Below are 24,317 nucleotides of genomic sequence, written 5' to 3' on the forward strand. Positions count from 1 at the left end.
GCAAGGCAGTAAATCTACAAAAGCAAAACAAACTGCAACACCTCAAACTGCATTGTAGCATCTAGGATTTTTTTTTTTGATCTATTTTCTGGGTATTTAAATTTTTCCCAAGAAAATTAAGATTTTCTTTCCAAATAAAGACTAAAAAATCAAAAATCAAAACAAAAATCCAAATGAAGCCAAACACATGGAAACAAGCACATAAATAAAGAAAAGAACTCAAACAGAAATTTCTTTCCACCATTTTTTTCTCAATATCCAAACGAAAATCCACCTGTTTTCCAACCATGAAAATCAAGTCCAACTATGAAAACCCAGCCAAGAAAGCACCATGAAACACCATGAAAAACCCAGCTATGAAAACGAAGACCTAACCAACCTAGCTCTGATCTCCGCATACACCTCACCGTTCCACTCCCTCTCCTCGCTATCGTGCGCCGCCGAGTCCATGATCCCCATCCTCACTGCCTCTTCTCCCTTAACCTTCCTCCCAGCCAACAATATATCACGCCGAGTCAAGGTGAAGCCGATCTTTGACCTCATCAAAGCTGTGAAATATGGGAAAGTGAGGCCAATATCAACCTCGCTCATGTACAGCACGCCTCGATTGTGCCTCATCAGGACGTAGTCGTGGCTGAGCACGAGGAGGAATCCGGCGGTGGCAGCGTGGCTGGGGAGGGCAGCAATTATAGGCATAGGGAGGGAGAGGAGAGCGGAAGCGACTAGTTTGAAGGAAGCGACCAAGTGGTGGAGTCGATCTACGGCGTCAGAGGAGGAGCCGACGGATTGGGCCCATGCGAGGTCGAAGCCGTTGGAGAAGAATTTGCCGTGGGCGATGGTGATGAGTGCAGAGCCATGGACAGCTTGGGATTTGACTTGGGAGAGTGCGAAGATGAGAGTTTCGATGAGAGTTAGGCTAAAATGGTATTGCTTGATTTGATTTGTATTACTTTTCTGGGCATATGTTCTTATGTTTGTGTATGTTCTTATGTGTTAGAGTAACGAATGAAGGAGAGGCGGGTTACGAATCAGTAATGGAGGAAATCACAAGTGGGTAAAGTGTCAAAATTGAAACCATGAGTAGGCAAGTCAAATTAGAGGCAAACCACAGGTGGGTAAAGTGTAATTATCCCTAATTTTTTTAATACTATATGAATACCTATTTGGAGTTTTTTTTTTTTTTTTCTTTATACTCCGGCCTCCGCTAGTTTAAAATCCTGGATCCGTCCCTACACATGTGTAAACATAAGTGTTAAATATAAATTTTGCGCCCCTTCAAGTTAAATCATGGCAGAGTTAAAAGGCTATATCTCTTCACTGCAACATTTAGCTGTATTAGTTACTTAATTGCATTACGAGCTTCATTTTCATTGACAAATATGGGCAGCAGAGCCATAATATCTTTATAGTTTCAATTTTAGTTATTCATCTATCTCATAGTATTCCTTTTCATTACTTTGCGCAGCAAGCACCTGAGATAAACAAGTATGATTTTTATTATTTCTATATTAAAGGAATTGTGAAGTTATTGTGCAAGACTAGTCATATATTTATGTCACTTCTACTCAGGGCATGATTTTAAAAGTACGTAAATTGCTTGTGTCAAAAGGAAAATCGTATAATCAGATACCTGTTATCTGGTTAGTTATTACTTATTACTTTTATTATCATTTTTCCTTTTTGCATATTGTTTGATTTTTCTAATTCTTTATATATATATAGTTGAAAGAGTTTTTAGTTATTTTATAGTACTTTCAATAAAAAAAAAAAGAACAAAAAAAAAAAAATGCTAGATAAGTTTTTTCCAAATAGATACTACTAAATTTGAATCAGCTAGTTTGCTAAAAGTCAAATCAACGAGATGACTTTAAAAGCAAGTTGTTTAATTTATATTTAAGTTGTTCGCATATGTTGTGCTTTTATGTGGACATGTAATCAAATAATCAAAGCATAAATGGCTAGTGTAGCTAAAACTCAAGTGTTGTTGTTGGTCGTGTTAGCTTTATTTTTTTGAAGGATTTGTGCCCTAGCATTTGATTTGTAGTTTTGATACTCCTTTTGACATTTGAGTAGTTTGTTTATAGGATTTTTTTTTTTCCTTTTTTTTTTTGTGTGTTGAGGAAAAAGGGGGGGGGGGGGGGGGGGGCGCTCGTTGGTGGTGTCATTGCCCTAACCTACTTAAACCCAAATTTGACATGGTGTGAGACCAGCCATGCAAGCATGATGGGGTGTATTACTACTCAAACCCACAACCATAGGCTTGCAAAGTGATGGACCATGAGGGTTTCCTACCATCAAGCCACCAATTTAATCACATTGTAGAGTATGTGAAATGTTGTGAGCCCTTGAACTATTTTAAAAGAGCTTGAATCAGATTCTCAAGGGGTTAACAAAGATTAATTTTATTATGATGCCATGTAAAAATAGGAAATGAAGGAAAAATGAAGTAAGATTTTAAACGTGATTCGACCTTTAGAGCATACATCCACAATTTACTTTATTGAGTTTATTCTACATGGGGTGGGGTGGAGCTAATGATGCAGAGACAGTGGAGGATTCTTGGTTGGTAGACTTGTCAAGTTCATTCTCTTCCTTAATAGAGGATTCTTGGTTATTGAAGATTATCAAAAGAATTCATTTACACTAAACACTAACCACCAAAAGCTTGTATTGTATATTCGTATTCATGTTTTGTTCACCGAATTGTGTCCTTTTCGGGCACTCAAATAATAGGCTTAATATACTTAAAAGGATATTTTGCAAAAACAAAGGTTTAAGTTTCATCTACCGTATTATCAATCCATGGGATGTAACATCAGCAAGAAATAAAATAAAATCTCCAAAATTTGTGTGACATCACTTCTTTTATTTTTATATGTATAAATAAATAAATATATATAAGGATTTTGGATTATAATTTTTTTTTTAAATAAAACAAAAATTAAAGTTTATTATAAGTTTATAATCCTAAGAATTATATTTTGGAGATCTTAATGCTGATGTAGCTCAAGAGTTCAAGCTATTCTACCGTGCTAGCTCAAGCTCATGTCCCATTTTGTTTTTATGTTTTACGGAAAAAGGGACAAAACAAAAGAACTCTTATGAAAGTGATGATCAAGTATTTGACGTATGGTGGAGTTAAGCATCAAAGTCGTTGTAGTATAGTGGTGAGTATTCCCGCCTGTCACGCGGGTGACCCGGGTTCGATCCCCGGCAACGGCGATTTATATTTTTTGGACACGAGAAATATGAATTTATAACGACGAAGTCAACCTATTAAAACAGGAAAAAGAAAAGAAGCAGACGGCGTCGTTTAATATATACGCTCCTTTTTTTTCACTTTACAACCTTCCTTTCTTGAGACGAGAAATATCGCCGTTGAAAGCTTACTTGATTTCGACCTAGTAACTGGTAAGAAGAAGCAGACGACGTCGCTTTAATCCATTACTCATTGGCATATTCATTCATATATATACTGTGCTGTGTATCCATTTCCGATCTGCTTGGTCTCTCTCACACACTCTCTCTCTCTCTCTCTCATCAAAGCAATGGCTACTGTGGCAGCAGCAGCAGCTCGTAGAGCCGCAGCTCTAACGCGACTCTCATCTCCTCAAACATCGTCGCCTCATCTCATTCACCGCCGTGGCCTCGCCGGTGCCGCTGGTAACTTTTTCGCACTTACATTCATATATATATATATATATATATATATATACACACGCGCTTTGATTTCTCTCGATTACCGGTCTTATTTGTCGCACAAGATCAGATCCTCAAATCTTAGGTTCTGTTTGGTTGCCGAGAAAATTTTGGAAAATGAAAGGAGAAAATATATATATATATATTTTTTTAGGGCGTCTTTATGGTAGATTAGGTTTTTAATGAGTTTAAAGGTTTTGACTTTTCTTATCTCTGTTTTGGTTGCTGGAAAATCTGAACCAAAAAAAAAAAAAAATTGTGAATTTTGGTGTAAAAGTAAATGGTTGTGTTTTTAGGGTTTGAGTGAAGGTCTTTTTAACTGTTTGTGGTTTCTCAGGTCCCAAACAGTTGAAATTCAATGATGGTGTGAGAGGATATATATTTGGGATTCATTATAATAAAATTTATTACTAGCTGAAAATTACAATAATACTCTAAAATTACCCAAAATCACTAAGCTCAATTTAAATTTGAGAAAGAAAACTTCATCCACTCGAGTAGCGTCTTCATAAAATACTCTTTCAGCTTTAACATAGTCGGCTCACACCCGTCAAAACATCAAGCAATGGGGAATAGCCTTTCAAATTATCACTACTCCGATATCACCCAAATCAACCTTGCCACAAACATTGAATCCTGAAGAGGGAGAACACCAAAAATGTGATTTTGATAAGGCGAAATATGACAAATGTTGAGTATGAACCTGTTTAATGGTGGGATTTTATTATTATTATTATTATTATTTAAATTTTATTTCCAGTTATAGCTCGTTGGCTAAAATCTATTAAAAAAAAAAATTATCAGAGGAAATTGTCAAAGATATTTTTAGATGTGCAGATCATATTGTTTTAATTTGTATTCCTTATATATAAGGGTGTTTGTTAATCTCAAAATTTGGGATGCATAAGTGGATTGGAAGATCAGGTGAAATATGTATGATTTTCTTATAGCAGAGATGGCTTTCTAGCCAAAGGAGGTGTTAATTGAGTTTATTTGTTTGGCCAAGAATGCTTTATCGTTGTTTTGTCTTTCTCATATTGATTAAATTACTTTTTTAATGTTAAGATATGGAGAAAAAAACATATGGGTCATAATGACAGATTTTATATTTTACATGTAAGACATTCACTCCATTGTAGCTTTATTTTAAAAAAAAAAAAAAGTTCAGTGGAAACTATCAAAGATATATTTAAATGTGCAAGTCGTATTGTTTTGTTTTCTTCATATATAAGGGGTGTTTGTTAAATTTGGAAATTTGGATGTATAAGTGGATTGGAAGATTTGGGGAACCATATATAATTTTTTATCGCAGAGATGGCTTTCTCGCCAAATGAAATACTATTGAGCACATTTAGGCCAGGAATGCTTTATTGTTGTTTTGTCTTTTTCATATTGATAAATCAATTCTGCAATGTTAAAATATGAATTAAAAAAAAAAATATGGGTCTTAATGATAGATATGATATTATATATGTAACACATTCATTCCACTGTAACTTTGTAATCCTTAGTTAAGGACAATCCTTTTGTTGTAACAAATTATGAATTGATGAACACTACTTATTTGTTTGTTTATTGCAGATTCCCATGGTCCACCAAGGGTTAACATCTGGCAAGACCCATTGAGCCCATCTAAGTGGAAGGAAGAGCATGTGAGTCTTATTTATTGAAAACTCAGATCTCCAAATGCCCTTCCCCCCTCTTTGTTAACCTCCCTTTTCCTCAACATTCACACTCTTTCTTTTCTTTGGAGGTCATATTGGTACTTTACACTTCACTATGATCAAACTAATGTTATGATGTTAAAGCTTTTGTTTGTTTTCATTAGTGCTGTTTCCTGAGGCATTGATGAAACTGAAATGAGTGGGTAGTATACATGGGAAACTGTCTTGACCGAATATAATGCTTTTGCAGTTTGTAATTGCCTCTCTGTCTGGCTGGGGCCTACTTTTCTTTTCCGGGTACAAATTATTTTCGGGAGGCAAGGACAAGAAGGAAGAGGTACCTCTATATTTTCTTTAACTTGACCATCATTAAAATTATAAAAAGAAAAAGAAAAAAGAAATGGTGCGGTCTACCCTAGTGATGAGAAATTTAAAGCAATATAATTTTTTGTTGCTAGAGGGTCTGTGGCTCTGTGCATTGCCTGTTCCTTTAGTAATAAAATTATGTGATGCCAATTGGTCGCTATCTCTAGTCAGTCTGTCAGTTCCTCTGATTGTCCCCTTCTTTTTTGGATAAGTTTTAAATTGGGTTATAGATCCACCTCAAAGGGTGGGAAGCCTTAACCAGATATGCAGGTAACAGGTAAGCCCGAAGGCTGTTCTTGTACCTGTCAGGGGAGATGCCAACCATCTCTCCTTTCTACAAACACATTCCCTTCATCAAAGCATGTAATATGTATTTGCACATTTTAAAAAGGAAATAGTTTGATGCACAAGTTTAGTGCACTCATGGAACATCTGCTACACCCACACCCTATAATGAAAAAATGAAAAACTTTTGTGTGCAGCATACCGAATAACAGTTGAAGGTAAGTATCTTAGGAATTGTTCTAGTATACTTCCTATCAGTTTCAATCAGCTTGGTCAATTCCAGTCAGTTTGTGAACATTGGAGGGGGGTTGGTTATAAAATCACCATAGATTTTATGTGAGATATCATATAGATTCACATGCAAGTAACAGATTAACTTTCTGTTAAGTGTACAATTTATTGGGGTGAGTACACTGGAGAATTATGGTGTAATTATGAGGAAATAAAAAGATGTGAAAAGCAAAAGAAGAAACCCCTCATCAGTTCATTGTACATTTTCATAGTTGGATGTGGAATGGTTAAAGGTATTCATGCTTTACTTCTCTATATACTTATTTAAAAAGTGGGAGGGGGAGGGGGGAGTTAAAATTTTAAACCACATGGTTTAGGGGTGGTTTCAAATTGAGCCACATTTTTAGAAGTTTCAAATTCAATCCTATACTTTCAAGAACATTTCAATTTATTGTACACATTTAAGATTACGCCGTTAGTGGAGAAATTTTAAATAAAATGATGCCTTGTTTAAGGAGGAGATTGTTTGAAACTATGAATAGCAAAAGAAGGAACCCTTCATTGTTGTCTTTTCCCTTTTCTATTGTTACATTTTTTTATCATGTATACATTTTGATTGTTGGATATGTAATGGTTAGTGGATTTCATTTTAAAACTCATCATACTTATAAAAAAGAGTGGTGGGGGTAATTAAAATTGAAACCTATAGTTTATGGGTAGTACAAATTAAGCTCAACACTTTGAAAATGTTTCAATTCAGACCATACACCAATTTACAGTGTTTTAGTTTAAGGAAAATGTTTAAACAAAATGGTGCTATGTGGTTTCTTCAACATGTATGTCTATTATATATGGACATCATTTCATTCCAAGCCGCACATCATCATTTTGTTCAAGCATTTTCTATTAACAACATTACACATAATGGGTTTATGGTTTGAATAGAAACGTTTTTTAAAGTATAGGATTTAATTTGAAATTTGTAACAGTGTGGAGTTTAATCTCTACCAAGAGCCTTATAGCTCAACTGGTATCCCCTAGTCTTTCCAATGGAGACGTCTAGCATTCAAATCCCCACTCCCCCAACCATCAAATTATCAAAACAAAATAAAGTGTGGGGTTTAATCTCTAAATTATGGAGTTTTGTAATTTATCAACCAAAAAAAAAAGTTGTTGGTATTAGATGAATTGGACTGTCATATATGTGGGTTCGACTCCTACTGTTTCAAGGACCATTGCTTGTTAGTTATTTTACCTATCAAAAAAGAAAAATAAAAAAGGAGATGGACTTTCATATAATAATCTTTTTCTCAAAATGTTCATATTGCTTAGATATGGTGTATAGTATTGGATGGTTTGAATTCATCTAATCATGTTAGTTTCTGGTCTATGTTATCCTTTTGGTGGTGGGTCTACGACTTCAATCCATGATCTCAGCCTTTACCTTGTTCTTATAAGGAAAAGAGGTGTTCCTTGATCTAGAGCTTGTTGACTTCGTGAAAATATAGTTTCATGTATGCCACATGTCTAAACTAGAGTTCTTAAAGGAAATCAACAGAGAAAAATACATCTAGGTGGCTTTTAGAACACATCACCACCGTTTATGGACTACTTACTGCCCTTCTATAGCTAGTCATAGATTTGGGTTGAGGGTTTGGTTGGACCATCCTTGTACCTTGCGTATCTAATACTGAAATGCTACCTGGGTATATAGAAATTTGTTGGAAATGTTACCATTTTAGTAATCAGTTATATGCATATTGTTTTCTTAATGTCTTAAATTTTAATTTTTCTGTACTCGTTCCTGTTTGTTTACAGAAAGTGGTGGAAGCATCACACTGAGTGTTGGAGCTTGTAACTGTTACAGAATTTCCTGGCAATAAGTTGTGGGCTTGGACTTCACATATTTTGACTTTTCATTTTATTGGTTGGCAAACATTTCTGTTGGCTATTTTATGATCAATTCATGGAGATTGATCCTGTGATAAAATTTAGTGGTTAATTGCTCTTGTCGGAATACAGTCAGCACTTTTCATTTTGTTGTCTATTTTCTAGTTATTCTCATAATTTGATACATTGCCTTCAATGTTCTAATAACGTGAAACCATCATTAAATTCAAAATTCCGTTGATGGAATTTGAACTGCAGGTGACCTATCTGACCAATTTGCCATAAAGTGATAAAATGCTACGCAGGCACAATGCCAATGATAATTGATGAGTAATGATCAGCGGTTTTTTTTTTTAATTTATTTATTTAACATATAAATCCTTCTGTGAAACAAACAGAAAGTAACAAAAGTGTCTCTACTAGATGTACAATTTTCTGCATGAATAGGCGACTTGTGTACATTCTAGACACTTTTATTCAGTATTAAATGTTAAATTCCTGATTTGCGATTTGCTCATACGAGATCCATCTTGTTGAGTTTGCTTTGAACTGGGCAAATATGGGGTAGTATGCTACATCATACGTTTCAGATCGCTGCACCTTCCGTTATTACATCATACGTTTCAGATCGCTGCACCTTCCGTTATCTTTTATTTTATTATATGAAATTGTGTTGAATGATGTTTCCGGCTTCCCAAAACAGAGTCTAGAAGAGCAAAAGATTGACAGCATCCCCTACCATATTACCACAAACTTGATCAGTAAAATAGCTAGATGCAGGATGGCTTTTCGGCCAACTAATAATAACATTAATATAACTGCTGTCTGGATCTCCGATCATGTGGTTGTATTGCCCGGCAGTCCAGGTACTTGAACCCTTTAAATTATTGATCCTACGAGGCCTGAGAAGTTAGGTGAATGTTAGGGTCTTATTGACAGCATTAGGCTCAAAGGTTGCAATCAATTCAGCATGATCCCACTGCCTGGTATCAAAATTTACAGCATTCGGATCCATGGATCATCCCATGCACTAATTTGTAACCCACCACCCGCTCACTTTGAAACACATTCTTTTTTTTCAACCAACTCTTTGCTCAGCCAGGAGAAATTAGTGGGTTTTGTTCAAGTTGATAAAGACCTACCTCCAAATATCTGAATCCACAATTTATTTTGGCCTCAGACAGGGCCAAAATGGCCAAATGGCCATAAAATCCTAACTATATAGTTAGTAGACTCGGTTCCCAAACTTTATCATTTACTAGCATCTTGAGCCTCAAAGACTTGATTTTGAGGACTTTATCATTTACTAGCATCTTGAGTCTCAAAGACTTGATTTTGGGCCTCAAAATCAAGTCTTTGAGGCTCGGTTTTTGTGTTCTGATGTGGCCAAATTTCACGTGATGTGTCCACGTGGAACTCGAGTCTTAGAGAGATTGAGAAACCTTACCCGACATGAGGATGTGAAAATATGGAAGGTGAGTTTGATTTGAAGTTTGTAATGGGGGTGAGTTTTGTATGAGAGTGAAAGAGAGAGACAAATAGTGAGAGAGGAAGCTGCTGTTGTGAAGTTGGAATGAAAATGAGTGAGAGAGGAAGCTGCTGCTGCTGAATGTGTATGAGAGTTGAGAAAGCCTACAATGAGTGAGAGAGCATGTGCAAAGGTTCTGCTGAATTCCGAGAGACCCAGACCAGACAAAACCAGCTGCAATTGTGGGACCCAGACATGACCAGACATGATTACATTTGAAAATCGAGTTTTTGAGACTCGGTTTCACTTTTAGCAAACTAAGTCTCTAAGGCTCGAGATCCAAGTGGCCAAATTCCACGTGGCGTGCCCACGTGGAACTCGAGTCTCTACATCAGAATACAAAAACCGAGCCTCAAAGACTCGATTTTGAGGCCCAAAATCAAGTCTTTAAGACTCGAGATGCTAGTAAATGATAATGTTTGGGAACCGGGTCTACTAACTATATAGTTAGGATTTTATGGCCATTTTGGCCCTCAACAGCTCTCAAGTCAATTTTTTCCCCAGCACTTTAATAAAAGCAACATCTTCTTAGCCCCAAATCACCATTGGCTTTAGGAATAGGAGTACAAATATTTAAATCTGGAAAGCACAAAGACTACAACTTTACTTAGAGGAAAACAAAGAATCAAGTTTGCTAGTAATTGATTTGGCAAGAATATAGGAAAACATAATACATGAAGGAATGGAAGTACCAACAAACCTGATTATGACAGTCATTATTATCCAAAAATCAATTCAAGGTGCTTAATTCACTAATCCAACTCCTTTAATCTTGGCAACCCAAATTTTGCAATTGTAATTCTATTATGAGTAGCTGAAATTGATTTCTATAATGCAAGACTGATCTAAGTTCTTATTACTGGAAATAGGCAGCATAGCAATTTCAAAGGAATCCAGTTTCAGAATGTGTGGAAGTTGTTGAAACTTTTAATATCTCAATATTATTATTACACGTAACCTTTTAGATACACACCTTTTCTGCACTCAACAAACAAAAGCTTCTTACATCTCGTTCTCTTCTAGATATTGGAAGACATCAGCCACAACAAACAGACCATCAAACTAGGTACGTACTATAAACATAGGTTTTTTTTTTTTTTTTGTCCCTCCCGCACTTCTTTTTAACAAAATCGTTATGCTTTTTCACCGCACTTCTTTTTCTTCTTGAATTTGTGGTTGTCGCATGGTGGATCTTTATTACAAAAATTTTGAAACATCTAAGAAATCAAGAGCTTGTTTAGTCAATTTTTAGCCTCAGAAAACAGTGGCCCAAGAACTCTTTAAAATGTAACCATCATTAGAAAAATTTATCTGGGTTGTTGTGGTTTTGGTTTATTTATTTATTTTTGATGGATTTGCACTAGAGTCGTGAGAGTAATTAGAATGGGCAGTATATAAAACTAATTTTATTCTTATTGTGTTTTTAGCAAACATGCTTGATATTAATGGGTAGTAGGTTGCTTTGTGTAGTACCCAGAACCCTGTAAGCTATATTTAATATGGGCAGTGTTACACACATCAACTTGCACACATGTCCATACACACAGGTACAAAAAACAACTGAAATCATGTGTTGAAAACTCAATTTCAAGTTGGAAATAAAGTGTTTTCATCTCACGTGTGCAATAGGTTTTACCAATTTAATAATGCCATAGACACAACAAATTTTACAACTTTTTTCATAACTTGTTGAGATGGCAGATTGTGATTGCATCACTTTCACATGGGGCCACCATTGACATTACTTTTAATCTTTTATTGTACACTAAGTTGCCACATCAGTTATTTCATTAGAGTTATTGATACTTTGAAGGTGGAATTTGAATTCGGTTTTACTAGTGCAATTTTGCAATTGTGTTTAACATTCTTTACTATTTACCATCATGTGTATACTAGTGGCTTGGGAGGTTGGGTTTGTGGTCCAAGAAAAAGCCACAACTCACAATTCTGTTGGTGATGTTATTTAGTTATCTGAAAACTATCTTTCTCTGCAGTTTGAGAACCACAGTAAGTTGAAGGAATATGTCAAAGCTGATGCTTGCTTGCTGCAAGCTATACATATCTGAAAGTCGGAACAGGGCTGCATTGGAATCAATTGAAAGAGCAGCTAAGCTATTCCCAGAAGCTGCTATTATCAATAAGTTTGAAGATGAGACTTACAATAGAGTTGGTTACACCCTTGTCTCCAAATTAGCTCCAAAGCCATCTAGCAACTCATGTCACTTGAAAAGTGCTGTGCTTGCCATGGTTAAGGCAGCTTTTGAGACAATTGACCTTGAGTTGCATTGTGGAAGTCATCCTCGACTTGGAGTTGTCGACCATGTATGCTTTCATCCCCTAGCACTGACTTCGTTGGACCAAATGGCTGAAATTGCAAAGTCTTCAGCAGCTGATATTGGCTCTAGTATGCAAGGTTTGTGCCCTTAACCTTGGGATTGAATCAAACTGTAGCTAGTAGTAAACTACTAAATGATTTTGTAAATCATTGGTGAGGGTGATGGTCCTCATTGTTCCTTTGTTCTCTATTTTGTTACTTTTGACTATGGGGAATCAATTCAAGATGCTTAGTCCACTAATCATACTCCTTTGAGCTTGGCAATTTAAATTTTGCATTGTCATTCTATTATGAGTAGCTGAAATTGATTTCTTGAATGCAAGACTGATCTAAGTTCTTACTAGAAATAGGCATTACAGCACAAGCTGCATAGCAATTTCTAAGGACTTCAGTTTCAAAATGTGTTTCTTATGTGATAGTAACATAGTATCAATGTATATTCTTTACATTCTTTTTTTCCCTGAATTTGTAATGTTTTCTTTGCTAATTAGAATTTGTATAGCCTGCAGTCCCTACTTTTCTATATGGAGCTGCCAATGAGGATGGGAGGACGCTTGATACAATTAGAAGAGAGCTGGGTTATTTCAAGCCTAACTCAAGTGGAACTCAATGGATTGGGGGTCCGAAACCAGAGTTCCTGCCACTGAAGCCAGATGAGGGTCCTGCTCAAGTGACTCAAGAAAAAGGTGTTGTAGTAATTGGAGCAACCCGGTGGGTTGATAACTACAATATTCCCATCTTCTCTACTGATATTGCTGTTGTTCGGAGAATTGCAAAACAAGTAAGTGGGAGAGGAGGTGGACTTCCTTCAGTACAAGCCATGGCACTAGCACATGGTGAAGATGTTACTGAGGTAGCTTGTAATTTGCTGGAACCAAGTAAAGTTGGAGGAGATAGAGTTCAGCAAGAAGTTGAGAGACTTGCAAGGGAAGAGAATATTGCTGTGGGGAAGGGATATTTCACTGATCTTTCACAGGAAGAAATAGTTGACAGATATTTAAAGTTTTAGGCAAAAATAAAACATTTTGTGTGTAAAATTTTATTAAAGGATTTATAATGAAAGGTGATACTCTTGTCTTGGATGATTTTTTATACTAATCAAGTGATATCTCTAATTGTCCATTAGTCCTATGTGCTCACTATTTTGCGGTTTTTGTCCATATTTCACGACCTTAAAAGTGGATGGTGTTGGAATTTACATTTGAAAGACTGCAAAAAAAGATTAAGCTGTTCTCTAGAGGTATTACATAAGAGCAATGCTGGGGAAATAACCTTTTTCATAACTTGCTAAGGTAGAAAGCTGTGTTTGATGCATCAGTTTTACATAAACCGACCTGGGCCACCACTAGCAATATTTTTACTACGCACCACTACACAATCACATGTTATTTTTGCAATTGTGAAAAGTTTTGTGTCATTAGACTTATTAACCGGATCCCAATGGTTTCATCTCTGATCCTATATTTTTACTCCTAAATCATTGCCTTTCACTTGTCCTACTCGTGCCTTCAAAGATGATTTTATTAAGATGAGAGCCACAGAGATGTCTTTTGGTAACAAAGGACTTTTTCAAGGACTCTCAGAAAAAAATCTGTTACTATGAACAAACAAGGTGCCATGTTTTGACCAATTCAAATTTTAACTATGACTGAGGTGCTTCTAGTCAAATATATTCTGTACTGAAGCCTGATCCCAGATTCATGAGAGTGGCGAAGAATTTTAAGTGATTAAAACCTTGACTCGAAAGTTTTGGTTGGCAGTTGGGACTAGAAGTAGTACTTATTGATGCCTGATCCGAGATTCATGAGTGTGGCGAAGAATTTTAAGTGATTAAAACATTGACTTGAAAGTTTTGGTTGGCAGTTGGGACTAGAAGTAGTACTTATTGATGTTTTAGTCACTCCCTTGGTCCTATCAAAGAAAACGGTTTTTGGACTCAAGCCTGATCCCAGATTCATGAGTGTGGCGAAGAATTTTAAGTGATTAAAACCTTGACTTGAAAGTTCTGGTTGGCAGTTGGGACTAGAAGTAGTACTTATTGATGTTTTAGACACTCCCTTGGTCCTATCAAAGAAAATGGTTTTTGACTCAAGTCAGCCTTGGCTATACCCTTGTCAATATTATAGAGGTAGATGAACAATAAATCCTCCTGAAATTGAAATGCCTAGTTGATTAGAGTTTAATTACTTTGGAATCCTGGGTATTCTAACAAAACTGTTTTTGCAGATTCAGTTGCATAGCAGTAGTTTAGGAGACAGGAGGCTAGTGGAATTTCTATTTTCTGGATGCACAAGAGACACCACTGAGAACAAGCTAACATGAAAAAAATTTGAACCGTACACTTTGGCTCAAGGTTTGGCATCAGCCCCTTCATCTATATATATATTCAGCAGTTAATAGTTATAAGATTAGGATATTCTCCTCAGAGATTTCTTATGTTTCTCAGTTGAAATTTCTTTGTTAATCATTTACAGGTCCTTTCTCAGAAGATCACTTGTGTCTTTCATTCCTACTTCGATATTTTGTTGTTCTTCTTTGGACTTAACTATTAAGTGCCATCTCTGTTCTTATTTTTGAAGTTTCATCTTCTAGTTCAGACCTCATCCAACTGAACAGTGAACCTTATCCCAAACTAAAATTGGATTGACTACACAAATTCCCTTTTTGTCTCTTTTTCCAGTTGGCATTTAATATCTATTTTGTCCTTCATCAGTGGATGATAATACTTATGAAATGTAGGTGAGAATGACTCATAGAAATGTTAGTTGAAGATAGATAAACTCACGTGAAAGCCCCCACAGATATTTTGCAAGGGGTCCATAGATATTATGAGAACCAAATAATTTGGCCTTGTACTGAATCTGCATCTCACCTTTGCCTTTTCATTAAAAAATTTTCAGTTTAAATTGGTGAACCTTGTTTTTTATTGTAATTAATACTGCAGTATTAAAGTTTTTTAGTTCTGTACCTCAACTGGCTGGCTAATATGAGACCATTAGTTACCTTGTTATATAGGACAGTGATTTTAATTAAAAAATTAACAACTCCTTCACAAAAGAAGAAATAAAGTATTATTTCTATTAACCATAATATTGTTTCTATTAATCAATAATATCTAGTTATTATAACCATGGCCATTGCACCATCCAGAGTCTCCAGACAACCATCGTAGCTCCATTTATATAATCACCATGTTCTGCACGAGAATTACTAAGTATGCAGTATGCAGTATGCACCAGTATATCTGACATAGACGTTTTCTTGTCTGACAATATGATATATGAGCATATTTCTTATGTTTTTCAAAAGGTTAATTAATTATCAAACACAACTTATACGAATATGTGAATATGATCATTGTTGCTTTCATGTTCTGGGTTTTCAATTTTCACATGCTTACCTACATTATTGGATAAAGAACTTCATAATAGACTTCCAAATTCTTAAACTGTAAAGAGTCCAATACAGTGGGTTTCTCTTTATTTATAACCTTGATTCTGTGGGTTGTATAATGTCTTTTTGTCAAATGCTTTCTTGAAAGTGAAAATATGACTAACAAAGCTTGCTTCCACATTTGTGTAGAGTACCATAAAATTCTAAACATAACAATTTAAACCTTTTGGTGGTTGCAGTTAGCTTAATTAATAAAGTTCTTTGTCGTTAAATAAGAGACTTAAATTCAAATCCTACTTATTACACCAATTGGTATCGTGACTTGATAGTAAAAAACAATCATCATTAAGCAAAGACCATAAATTTTTAATCCTATCATGTCTTTAAAAAAAAAAAGAAAAAGAAGCCATTTGGACTTATTATCTCCTCCTATTATACACAAGCACATACATGGGACCAGCAATGCGTGTGGTGTTGATTGAAGGAGAGCATGGTTGTTGATGCTGATTAGTAGAAGCATGTGATTCACGGTTCCAGCAAAAGTGCCTCTCCTTGTTATAATTGAGCACTGACACGTCAAGCACTGTGAACATTGGCTTATATGGTTTTTGTATCAATACTGACTCACACAAGAATATTTATTACCGCAATGGCTTTTATATGCGTCTCAGATTCACAGCACCTACTCATTCAGTTCTTGTGATACAAAGTAGGTGGTAGCTAAAAGGGTTAAGCAAAGCAGTGAGGCAAGGAATGGATTTCAACCCAAGTTGCAAGGTAAGGACTCTTCTTTTTCTTCTTCTTTGTCTAGGTGCTAGTTAACTACAAGGTCCCTTCAAAGTTTCTTCTTTCTTCTTCTTCTTTGTCTAGGTGCTACATCACTAAAGTTAAAATATTTTTGTACATTTTGACCAACCATTCCCCCACCCCCCCACCCCCCTCAAATCATGTTAAAAGTTAAGTAGGGGAGGGAAGAGAAGTGATCTAATTTGGAGCTTTGGCCAATGTTGTCCCTACCTTATACAACCTTGGATTTAATTTACAGTTTGGGTGCAGTTTGGAAAATTACTTTTTGTTACGATTTTATATGTGATTTCTCCCCGAAAATAAACCCAACTAACTTTTTCAGTCAGGTGATGCACTCTTTGATTTGCCCCTCCTAAAAAACCCCAACCAACTTTCTTGAAGTGTTATAATTTGGGCCCATTCATCCTTTAAATTCATAAATGTAAGCCCTAAGCTCCTAAGCACTAACTCAAATTAACATTCTAAGCACACTCATCCTTTGATTAAGTTTTATGCATTACATGATAATAAGTCCATCAGTGTAGTTCCTACATCGTTATACGGTATCTAATAATATAATCAAGCTTTTGTACCATGTGATCGCTATCTTCAATTATTTAACTATTACATACAAATATTATATGAGCAAATTTCAATTATCAGTAATAAGACAAGATTTCTGATGTGGTAGCTAAGGATTGGAAGCTATTACCAATGCAATCAAGACCAAGGAGGGGAAAAAAATAGACAACTAATAAACCATCTCCTATTCTGGGAAGAGAATAGCCGTACACTTGTTCACTAACTAGTCCTAGTGGAAGCTAGATAACATGTGAGGCACATTCTATCTAACTTGACTTTGAATTAATAATTATCTTATGCATCGGATATATATATCTTCTCTCTCATAATGTGTAAACTATACAATTGTGTGGAACCAACATACAATGAGAAAGATTGCATATATATCTAATACATGAGACACTTTATGGCTTTGTAGGGTGCCTAAGACTAGAATTATGAGGAAAAGTATTTAAAGCAAATAATTATCACGTATGATACAAAGGATTTTATCATTACCTAAAGATTCATATATCATAGTAACAAAAAGAGTTTATTAAATAAAGTACTGTTTTTCCAAACTGAATTGCTTTACTTAAATGTTGGCTTCTCTTGCAAAAGGACAAGAAGAAAACAATAGACCAATCTGTGTTACTGTGCTGCAAGCTATTTATCTCTGAATCACGTAACCATGCTGCCCTTGATGCTATTGAACAAGCCGCAAGGTTTAACCCAGAAACTGTCATCGTGAACAAATTTGAGGACCGAGCGTATAATAGGGTTCGGTACACTCTTGTATCATATGTTGTTCAAGATACCACAAGGAGTGCCATTTATAGTCCATTGCAACAAGCTATCCTAGCCATGGTTGAAGCTGCATTTGGAGCCATTAACCTTGAGTTGCACACTGGGACTCACCCCCGGCTCGGTGTTGTAGATGACATTCTCTTCCATCCACTGGCTCAGGCATCACTAGATGAAGCAGCTTGGCTTGCAAAATCAGTGGCAGCAGACATTGCCAATCGATTCCAAGGTCAGTTGAACCCTTCTAAAGTGTCCATTTGTTGTCAAATTAAGTAGAAAAATATTGGAGTAACATCCCTTTCACCTAAGTCTACCACAGACATCACTTTTTAATCACCAATCATAAAAGTTGAGACTCAATAGCAGAAAATTGTAGTTTAACTTGAACCATAAGTCTAAAAAGACAACATTTTTTATAATTATTGACATGACGTTGCTAGGTGAAATGAAGTTCTTTCAATCACAAAAGGCTATATCAACAATTGAGAATGGAGTTCTGCAAAATAGTCTCCTAACACTACTCTTACTTGAAATGTTTTTGCACTGGTCATTTCTATGATAACATTTTCTTTTTCTGTTGCAGTGCCAGTGTTTCTGTATGCTGCAGCACATCCAATAGGCAAGGCTCTAGACACCATTAGGCGTGAACTTGGATATTACCGACCTAACTTTATGGGCAACCAATGGGCAGGATGGACCATGCCCGATATGCTTTTGGAGAAGCCCGATGAAGGTCCGTCCGAGGTCTCTCGAGCAAGAGGCATCACAATGATTGGAGCACGTCCATGGGTTGCATTGTACAACATACCCATCTTGTCCACAGATTTCTCAGTGGCTCGAAGAATTGCAAGGATGGTGAGTGCTCGAGGAGGTGGGCTTCCCACGGTGCAGACATTAGGCTTGGTTCATGGAGAGGATTCAACCGAGATTGCCTGCATGCTCTTGGAGCCAAATCAAATTGGTGCAGATAGGGTCCAAAACCAGGTTGAGATGCTAGCAGCTGAAGAAGGGGTGGAAGTGGAGAAGGGCTATTTTACTGATTTTTCACCAGAGATGATTATTGAAAAATACATGAATTTAACCTCTGCTCAAAGAGACTAATCAAAGAGTATTGAACACAGCTTAGTCATATCTACAAAGTTTCAATTTGCCAAAATGTCCTAAAAAACATTGTAACGGAAACCACCAGCTTCATTAATATACTATTTGCCACCAAAATGGTAAAAATGGAGAAAATCTGAAATAAAAGTCGGATTTCCAAAACTTAGAGGCGTGCACTTCATGACTTTGCTGTAAAGTGGATCATGTTCTTTTTCTTTGGTAAGTTGATTACGTTTAAAACTTGAATGTTTAATGTTTGATAAGTAACAGTAATTCATTAAAACTTGTATTCAGGATGTCAACACAAAAACAATGAAAGACAACAAAGAAACAGAGAAAAAAAAAGGAGGCTGAGAGCTTATCAGCTAACAAGTAACTCCATAAAAGACTTCATACAGAAAGTGTTGGAGTTGAAAAACAACTCATAAAGGTCTTCAAAAGAAATGAACTTAAGATTCAACAAAAAGTACTACAATTAATTAAATATTATGAAAACAAAAATCCACCAGTTTACACCAGCCATATAATCTATGAATACACCAATGTACAGTTGGGGTTGCTTTACCATTGTCATGAACACAGCTTTTTCAAAAAAAAAAAAAAAAAATCTTTGAAAAGCCACATGCCAAGCAGCCCCTGATCCTCTCAGCACCAGGACCTGGACTAAACACAGTATAAATGTTGCACAAAGAGCACGGTCCTTCATGCAACAGATGCAAAACGGTTTTAGCGACCTAGAGCTAGAAGCTCTTTATCAACATTGTCTAGGAAAGGATCGTCTTTTTTGCAACTTCTAAGCAAATGGGACTTTGTTTTTAACCATTTTGTCAAGGTCCTTCATCGATGACGAGAATGGATGCTGCCCTGGATGATTGTCCCAAGTAATATATAGTGGAGCTCATGACTACTTGCAAATGGTGGCTCTAGGAATTTTTTTCAGAGTATTCCTTAGGAAATATAAATTATACAATCTTATTTCTTTTTAGCCTTTAGGTAATTAGGTTTGATTCAATGTTATTAATTTCATTCCGTTTCTGGTCATAACGGCGGATAATACTGTGTCGATAAACAAACCAGAACAGTAACCCACCCTATTCTACTTCAAAAAAAATTTCGGGTCATTCCGGTCTATTTTGGGTGTTTTGGTAAACAGTAACAGTTCTAAAAATATTTTTCAAGGTAATCCTTCAAGAAGCATAAATTACACAATATAGCACACATCCCACAGTTTAATTTACTTTGCACAATGTAAAGACTAAAAATATGCATCATCCACTCAGCTCAACCCATTGCAAAACTGCTTAACAAAGTTTTTTTTTTTTGTCTTTTATAATATGTATTCACTTACTTTTAAGCTACCACATACCATTACCCTAATTCAATGCCACGGTGGCACGGTCCCATCCACCCTACACTAAGAGACAAGAGCCGATCAGCAATTTCAATACAATTACATATTTTTATATTTACATGCACTTACACAAAAAGACAAAAGCTAAGCAATTTATGTCTTGCTCCATTACAAGAAAAAAAAAATTAACCAAAAAAAAAAAAAACTCAGCCTTTTCCTATCATAAACATATTATACAAACAAACAAACCATTAAAACTGAAAGTAAAGAATACTAACATGTCAATCACTCACACAAACAACGCGAAAAAATACAAATAAAAACAAAAACCCACATCACAGAGCAAAAGAGAAAAACTTTACTTCAAAAGCAGCCTATATAAAAGCCAAATCCCAACTCTCAAAACCATCTCTCTCTCTCTCTCTCAAGAGAAAAACAAAATGGAATTACAGACAAAACCATCTTCGCCGGAGCTAAACCTGGACAACCTTAAAGCCCTCAAAGTCCTAGGCCAAGGCGCCATGGGCACAGTGTTCCTGGTACACGACCGGGAACACTGTATATATGTATGTGCTGTGCAAGAGAGAGATAAATTTTTTATTTTGCATAAAGGTAAAGCGTGTTGAGTGGCGGGACTTTGAAAATTTTCAAGGGCCATTTTTGTACTTTTGATTTAAATGAGCTAGTTTAAAGATCTGTCTTTTTATACAGGTGTCGAATTTTTATTGGAGCATGCAACACCAACTGGATGCTGATCTGGTATTCCGTGATACACTTCCACAGAAATGACAGTAGGGTAAAGTCAAGTGTAAACACTGATACAATCCGAAACACAACACAACCCTTCACAACACTTCAACACGACAAAGTGTAAACACATTTCTTAGAGGGAGAGAGGATGTGGAGGTCGGTGGTGGTGGCAAGAGGTGCTTTGTCGTCCAGACAAGGTGGAGCAGTATGGAGGAGGTTCTATGCAACTCAAATCCCGAAACACAAGGTACCTGCTTCTTCATCTTCTATTACTCGAACTCAAACACAAACTGAGTCTCAATTTCCTGTTTTCTCAACAAATTGGGGTTTTCCCAAAAGATCATTTATTTGCCAAAACCCCAGGTTCTATTCTGAGGAGTCCTCAGTGGGTTTTGTTGAAAATGGTGATACCCAGTTGGAGAATTCTGAGATTCATGGGGTTTCTGAGCAAGGTTTAGTTGGTATTGATGAAAATAGGGATACCGAGTTCGATATTGTTGTCCCTGGGGATTGGGATGATTTTTTTGGGTCAGACCAATCTGGGGAGGAAAATGGGAATGAAGAGGAGGAGGTTTATGTGATTAATGTGGAGCAGTTGGAGAATTTGTTGTCTTTATTGCAGAGTAGTGTTGATGGCTCTTTAGAGTCAGCTCTTGATGACATGGGTTTGACTCTACATGAGGAGTTTGTGGTGAAAGTTCTGGAAACCCCACTTGTTTTGGGTGAGAATTTGATTAGGTTTTTCAAGTGGGCTTTAAAGAAGAAATCTGAGTTTAAGGTGACTACCTGTGTGGTGGATGCGCTTGTGCGGGCAATTTCTCGTGAACTTAAGAAGAAAGATGCATATGCTTTGTGGGATTTGATTAAGGAGATAGGTGAGAAAGAAAATGGTGTGTTGAATGTGGAGATTCTCAATCAGTTGATAGCTTTGTTATCGAAATTGGGAAAAGGGAAGGCGAGTTGGGAGGTATTTAACAAGTTTGGGGATTTTGGGTGTGTCCCAAATGTTGATACCTATTATTTCACGATTGAAGCACTATCTAGGCGATCAATGTATGACTGGGCTTGGTCTGTTTGTGAAAAGATGCTTGATGAGGGAAGTTTGCCTGAGAATGAGAAAGTGGGTAAGATCATATCTTGGCTTTGTAAGGGGAGGAAGGTTAAGGATGCCCATTCGGTATATTTATTTGCAAAGGAGAAGAACCAAATTACTCCTCGATCTTCTGTTAATTTTTTGATCAGTTCACTCTGTAGGGAGGATGAAACTGTGAAATTGGCTTTGGAGATGTTGGATGATTTTTCAGGAGAAGCACGGAAATATGCAATTAAGCCGTTTTCTACTGTCATTCATGGTTTGTGTAGGATGAAAAATGTCGATGGGGCAAAACAGTTGCTTTCTAAGATGATCACAGAGGGTCCGCCCCCTGGAAATGCAGTTTTCAATTCAGTTATCAGTGGATATTCCAAGGCTGGGGATCTGGGAGAAGCTATACAGATTAAGAAGCTGATGGAGAGTAGGGGATTGAAACCGGATGTGTACACTTATACTGTCATCATGAGTGGTTACACAAATGGTGGTCAGATGGAGGAGGCTTGTAAACTCTTGTCAGAAGCAAAAAAGAAGCATTCTAAACTGACCCCTGTGACTTACCATACACTCATTCGTGGGTATTCTAAACTTGAAGAGTTTGACAACGCTTTGAAGTTGTTGGCTGAGATGAAGGATTTTGGCGTTCAACCTAATGTTGATGAGTACAATAAATTGATCCAATCTCTTTGTCTAAAGGCTTTAGATTGGGAAACAGCAGAGAAGCTGCTAGAGGAAATGAAAGAGAAAGGATTGCACCTCAATGGAATCACAAAGGGTCTCATAAGAGCAGTCAAGGAGATGGAAGAGGAGGAGCTAGTGCTGGGTTCATAAGTGTGGAGGGCCAGGGGCCTAAATTGTTTAGCTGGTTGTAGGAAGTAGATGTGATACAAAGACACCGATGGGCCCCCCCCCCCCCCCCCCTCCCCTTCTTTTCAATGACATAAAGAGTGAAGCCTTGTGTATGACTTCTTTGAAGGATTGCATTATATATTCCTTCACATCAGTCAGATTGGCAGAGAAGCTTCATTTATTTTTCTTTTTCTATTATTTCGTGTCAGTTTTTCACTTACATTCTGTTAAGCAGCTGTCTTATCCAAGTGAGGGATATGCATTCTACAGACTGTAGAAATAATGGTTTTGGTTGCAGCAATGCAAATGTCAAGTTTTGTTTAATTTAGCATGTGATCTTGTTTTTTGTTACTAGGATATCTTGACTTGCTTAAATTTAATTAGTTCATTCAACATTCCTCTACTTGACCTTTACATGCACTTCTTTTTACCTTATTTATTTATTTTATTATTACTATAAAATTTTAACATGTTTTATCTTGAGATGTTTGTTCATCCTTTAGACATTTCATGTTTCACCATTTGGAAGGTCCATACACATTGTTATATGGTATTTGTATTATTCAGGGAGGGCAGAGCAAACTCTTGAAAATGAGTTATGCGGATTACTAATGCTAGAAAATTGTGTATTGGAAAGAGGAAAAGAAAAGAAAAAACTAAAGATAACAGTGTGACATGATCGTGGGAACACCATGACATAAACATGGCGCCACCACTGCTACTTGTGGTGTTGTGGAATTCTGGACTGTTGCAAATAACAGTGTGAAAATAACCCCCTGGAGAGTTGAATTTTGTGTATTAGATAAATGAGCGTTGTGGGAGGTTATCCCATCCCTATACACAGTGCTCAACATATGGCTGGGTTAGCATTAGCCATGTTGAACCTGTGTACAAGAAAAGCAAAGAAGCTTTTGAAACAAATTAAATTCATAGATCATCTCATTCCAAATATTCATTCCAATTATAAACCAGATTAATACGCCAAATTTTAATCAGAAAGCTGTTAGATTTAGTGCAACAAATATTGTATTAACTAGCTAGAGGGAAACTATAAGCATTGGAACCAACTAGTAAGGAGATTCCACATAGCAAATGGAAAAGAAAGTTTTCCTATTTTAATCAATTCCCAACCACTGAGACTACAACCAAATGACATGCCTAAATCTGCTGCTATCTCGTGGATTATTTATTTATTTACTAATGAGACCTCATGCAACTCTAGACTTTTCTGTTCTGGATCTTGTGGCAAGTGAGCCTCCCATTTGAAGTTTTGTACCAGCAACTTTGATGAACTGAATTGCAGCAACTTCACTCCAATCACCGGCTTTTTAGAACTTAATTTGGATCTGCGGTTGATGTTTCAAGAGAGGTGGAAAAACTTGATGGATTGAGCTGGAATCGAGGTAAGGTTAAGATTCTAGAAACCTTGGGTTTTTTCAAGCTTCAACCTTGGCTTGTTTTGAACTTGTCTTCAAAACACACTCGAGACACTCAAGATTTCTAAATTGATTATACAAGATCGCAGTTTGCCAACCTAGTCCTATAAACCCAATAGAACCAAATAATTAGGTCTTCGTACTAAATCTGCATCTCACCTTTGCCTTTTCATTAAAAATTTTGCAGTTTAGATTGGT

At 36.4% G+C, this 24,317-nt stretch overlaps 4 protein-coding genes, 1 long non-coding RNA gene and 2 other non-coding genes across 8 annotated transcripts; 5 read left to right on the plus strand and 2 right to left on the minus strand.

Moving 5' to 3' along the window:
- Positions 1-354: 354 nt before the first annotated feature.
- Positions 355-1,396, minus strand: LOC115964881 (enoyl-CoA delta isomerase 2, peroxisomal-like). Its single transcript, XM_031084114.1, has 2 exons — positions 1,344-1,396; positions 355-967 (listed from the first exon to the last, which is right to left on the minus strand). Exons 1-2 carry the CDS (start codon positions 1,394-1,396, stop codon positions 355-357), a joined length of 666 nt encoding a protein of 221 aa, XP_030939974.1.
- A 1,754-nt stretch (positions 1,397-3,150) lies between these two features.
- Positions 3,151-3,222, plus strand: TRNAD-GUC. The gene has a single exon. It is a non-coding gene; the product is annotated as a tRNA-Asp (tRNA).
- A 259-nt stretch (positions 3,223-3,481) lies between these two features.
- Positions 3,482-8,388, plus strand: LOC115962494. Its single transcript, XR_004085441.1, has 4 exons — positions 3,482-3,663; positions 5,281-5,351; positions 5,614-5,700; positions 8,064-8,388. It is a non-coding gene; the product is annotated as an uncharacterized LOC115962494 (long non-coding RNA).
- On the minus strand, positions 5,944-6,073 carry LOC115966122. The gene has a single exon (XR_004086312.1). It is a non-coding gene; the product is annotated as a U6atac minor spliceosomal RNA (small nuclear RNA).
- A 2,241-nt stretch (positions 8,389-10,629) lies between the features above and the next one.
- On the plus strand, positions 10,630-13,123 carry LOC115963669 (formimidoyltransferase-cyclodeaminase). Its single transcript, XM_031082762.1, has 3 exons — positions 10,630-10,729; positions 11,658-12,076; positions 12,508-13,123. The coding sequence occupies exons 2-3, from the start codon at positions 11,686-11,688 to the stop codon at positions 13,005-13,007; spliced, it is 891 nt and encodes a 296-aa protein (XP_030938622.1). The 5' UTR covers positions 10,630-10,729; positions 11,658-11,685; the 3' UTR covers positions 13,008-13,123.
- An 829-nt stretch (positions 13,124-13,952) lies between these two features.
- On the plus strand, positions 13,953-18,809 carry LOC115963668 (glutamate formimidoyltransferase-like). Of its 2 annotated transcripts, XM_031082761.1 has the most exons (5): positions 13,953-14,126; positions 14,225-14,351; positions 16,105-16,168; positions 17,360-17,771; positions 18,126-18,809. In XM_031082761.1, exons 3-5 carry the CDS (start codon positions 16,145-16,147, stop codon positions 18,641-18,643), a joined length of 954 nt encoding a protein of 317 aa, XP_030938621.1. In that variant the 5' UTR covers positions 13,953-14,126; positions 14,225-14,351; positions 16,105-16,144; the 3' UTR covers positions 18,644-18,809. The 2 variants fall into 2 exon arrangements, with proteins under 2 accessions (XP_030938621.1, XP_030938620.1); XM_031082760.1 differs by lacking the exons at positions 13,953-14,126; positions 14,225-14,351 and having other exon boundaries at positions 15,723-16,168.
- Positions 18,810-20,713: 1,904 nt separating this feature from the next.
- On the plus strand, positions 20,714-23,086 carry LOC115963596 (pentatricopeptide repeat-containing protein At3g02650, mitochondrial-like). Its single transcript, XM_031082665.1, has one exon. It carries the CDS (start codon positions 20,893-20,895, stop codon positions 22,663-22,665), a length of 1,773 nt encoding a protein of 590 aa, XP_030938525.1. The 5' UTR covers positions 20,714-20,892; the 3' UTR covers positions 22,666-23,086.
- Positions 23,087-24,317: the final 1,231 nt, after the last annotated feature.

The sequence above is a fragment of the Quercus lobata genome, chromosome 10 (genome assembly GCF_001633185.2).
Source record: "Quercus lobata isolate SW786 chromosome 10, ValleyOak3.0 Primary Assembly, whole genome shotgun sequence".
NCBI classification, from domain to species: domain Eukaryota; kingdom Viridiplantae; phylum Streptophyta; class Magnoliopsida; order Fagales; family Fagaceae; genus Quercus; species Quercus lobata.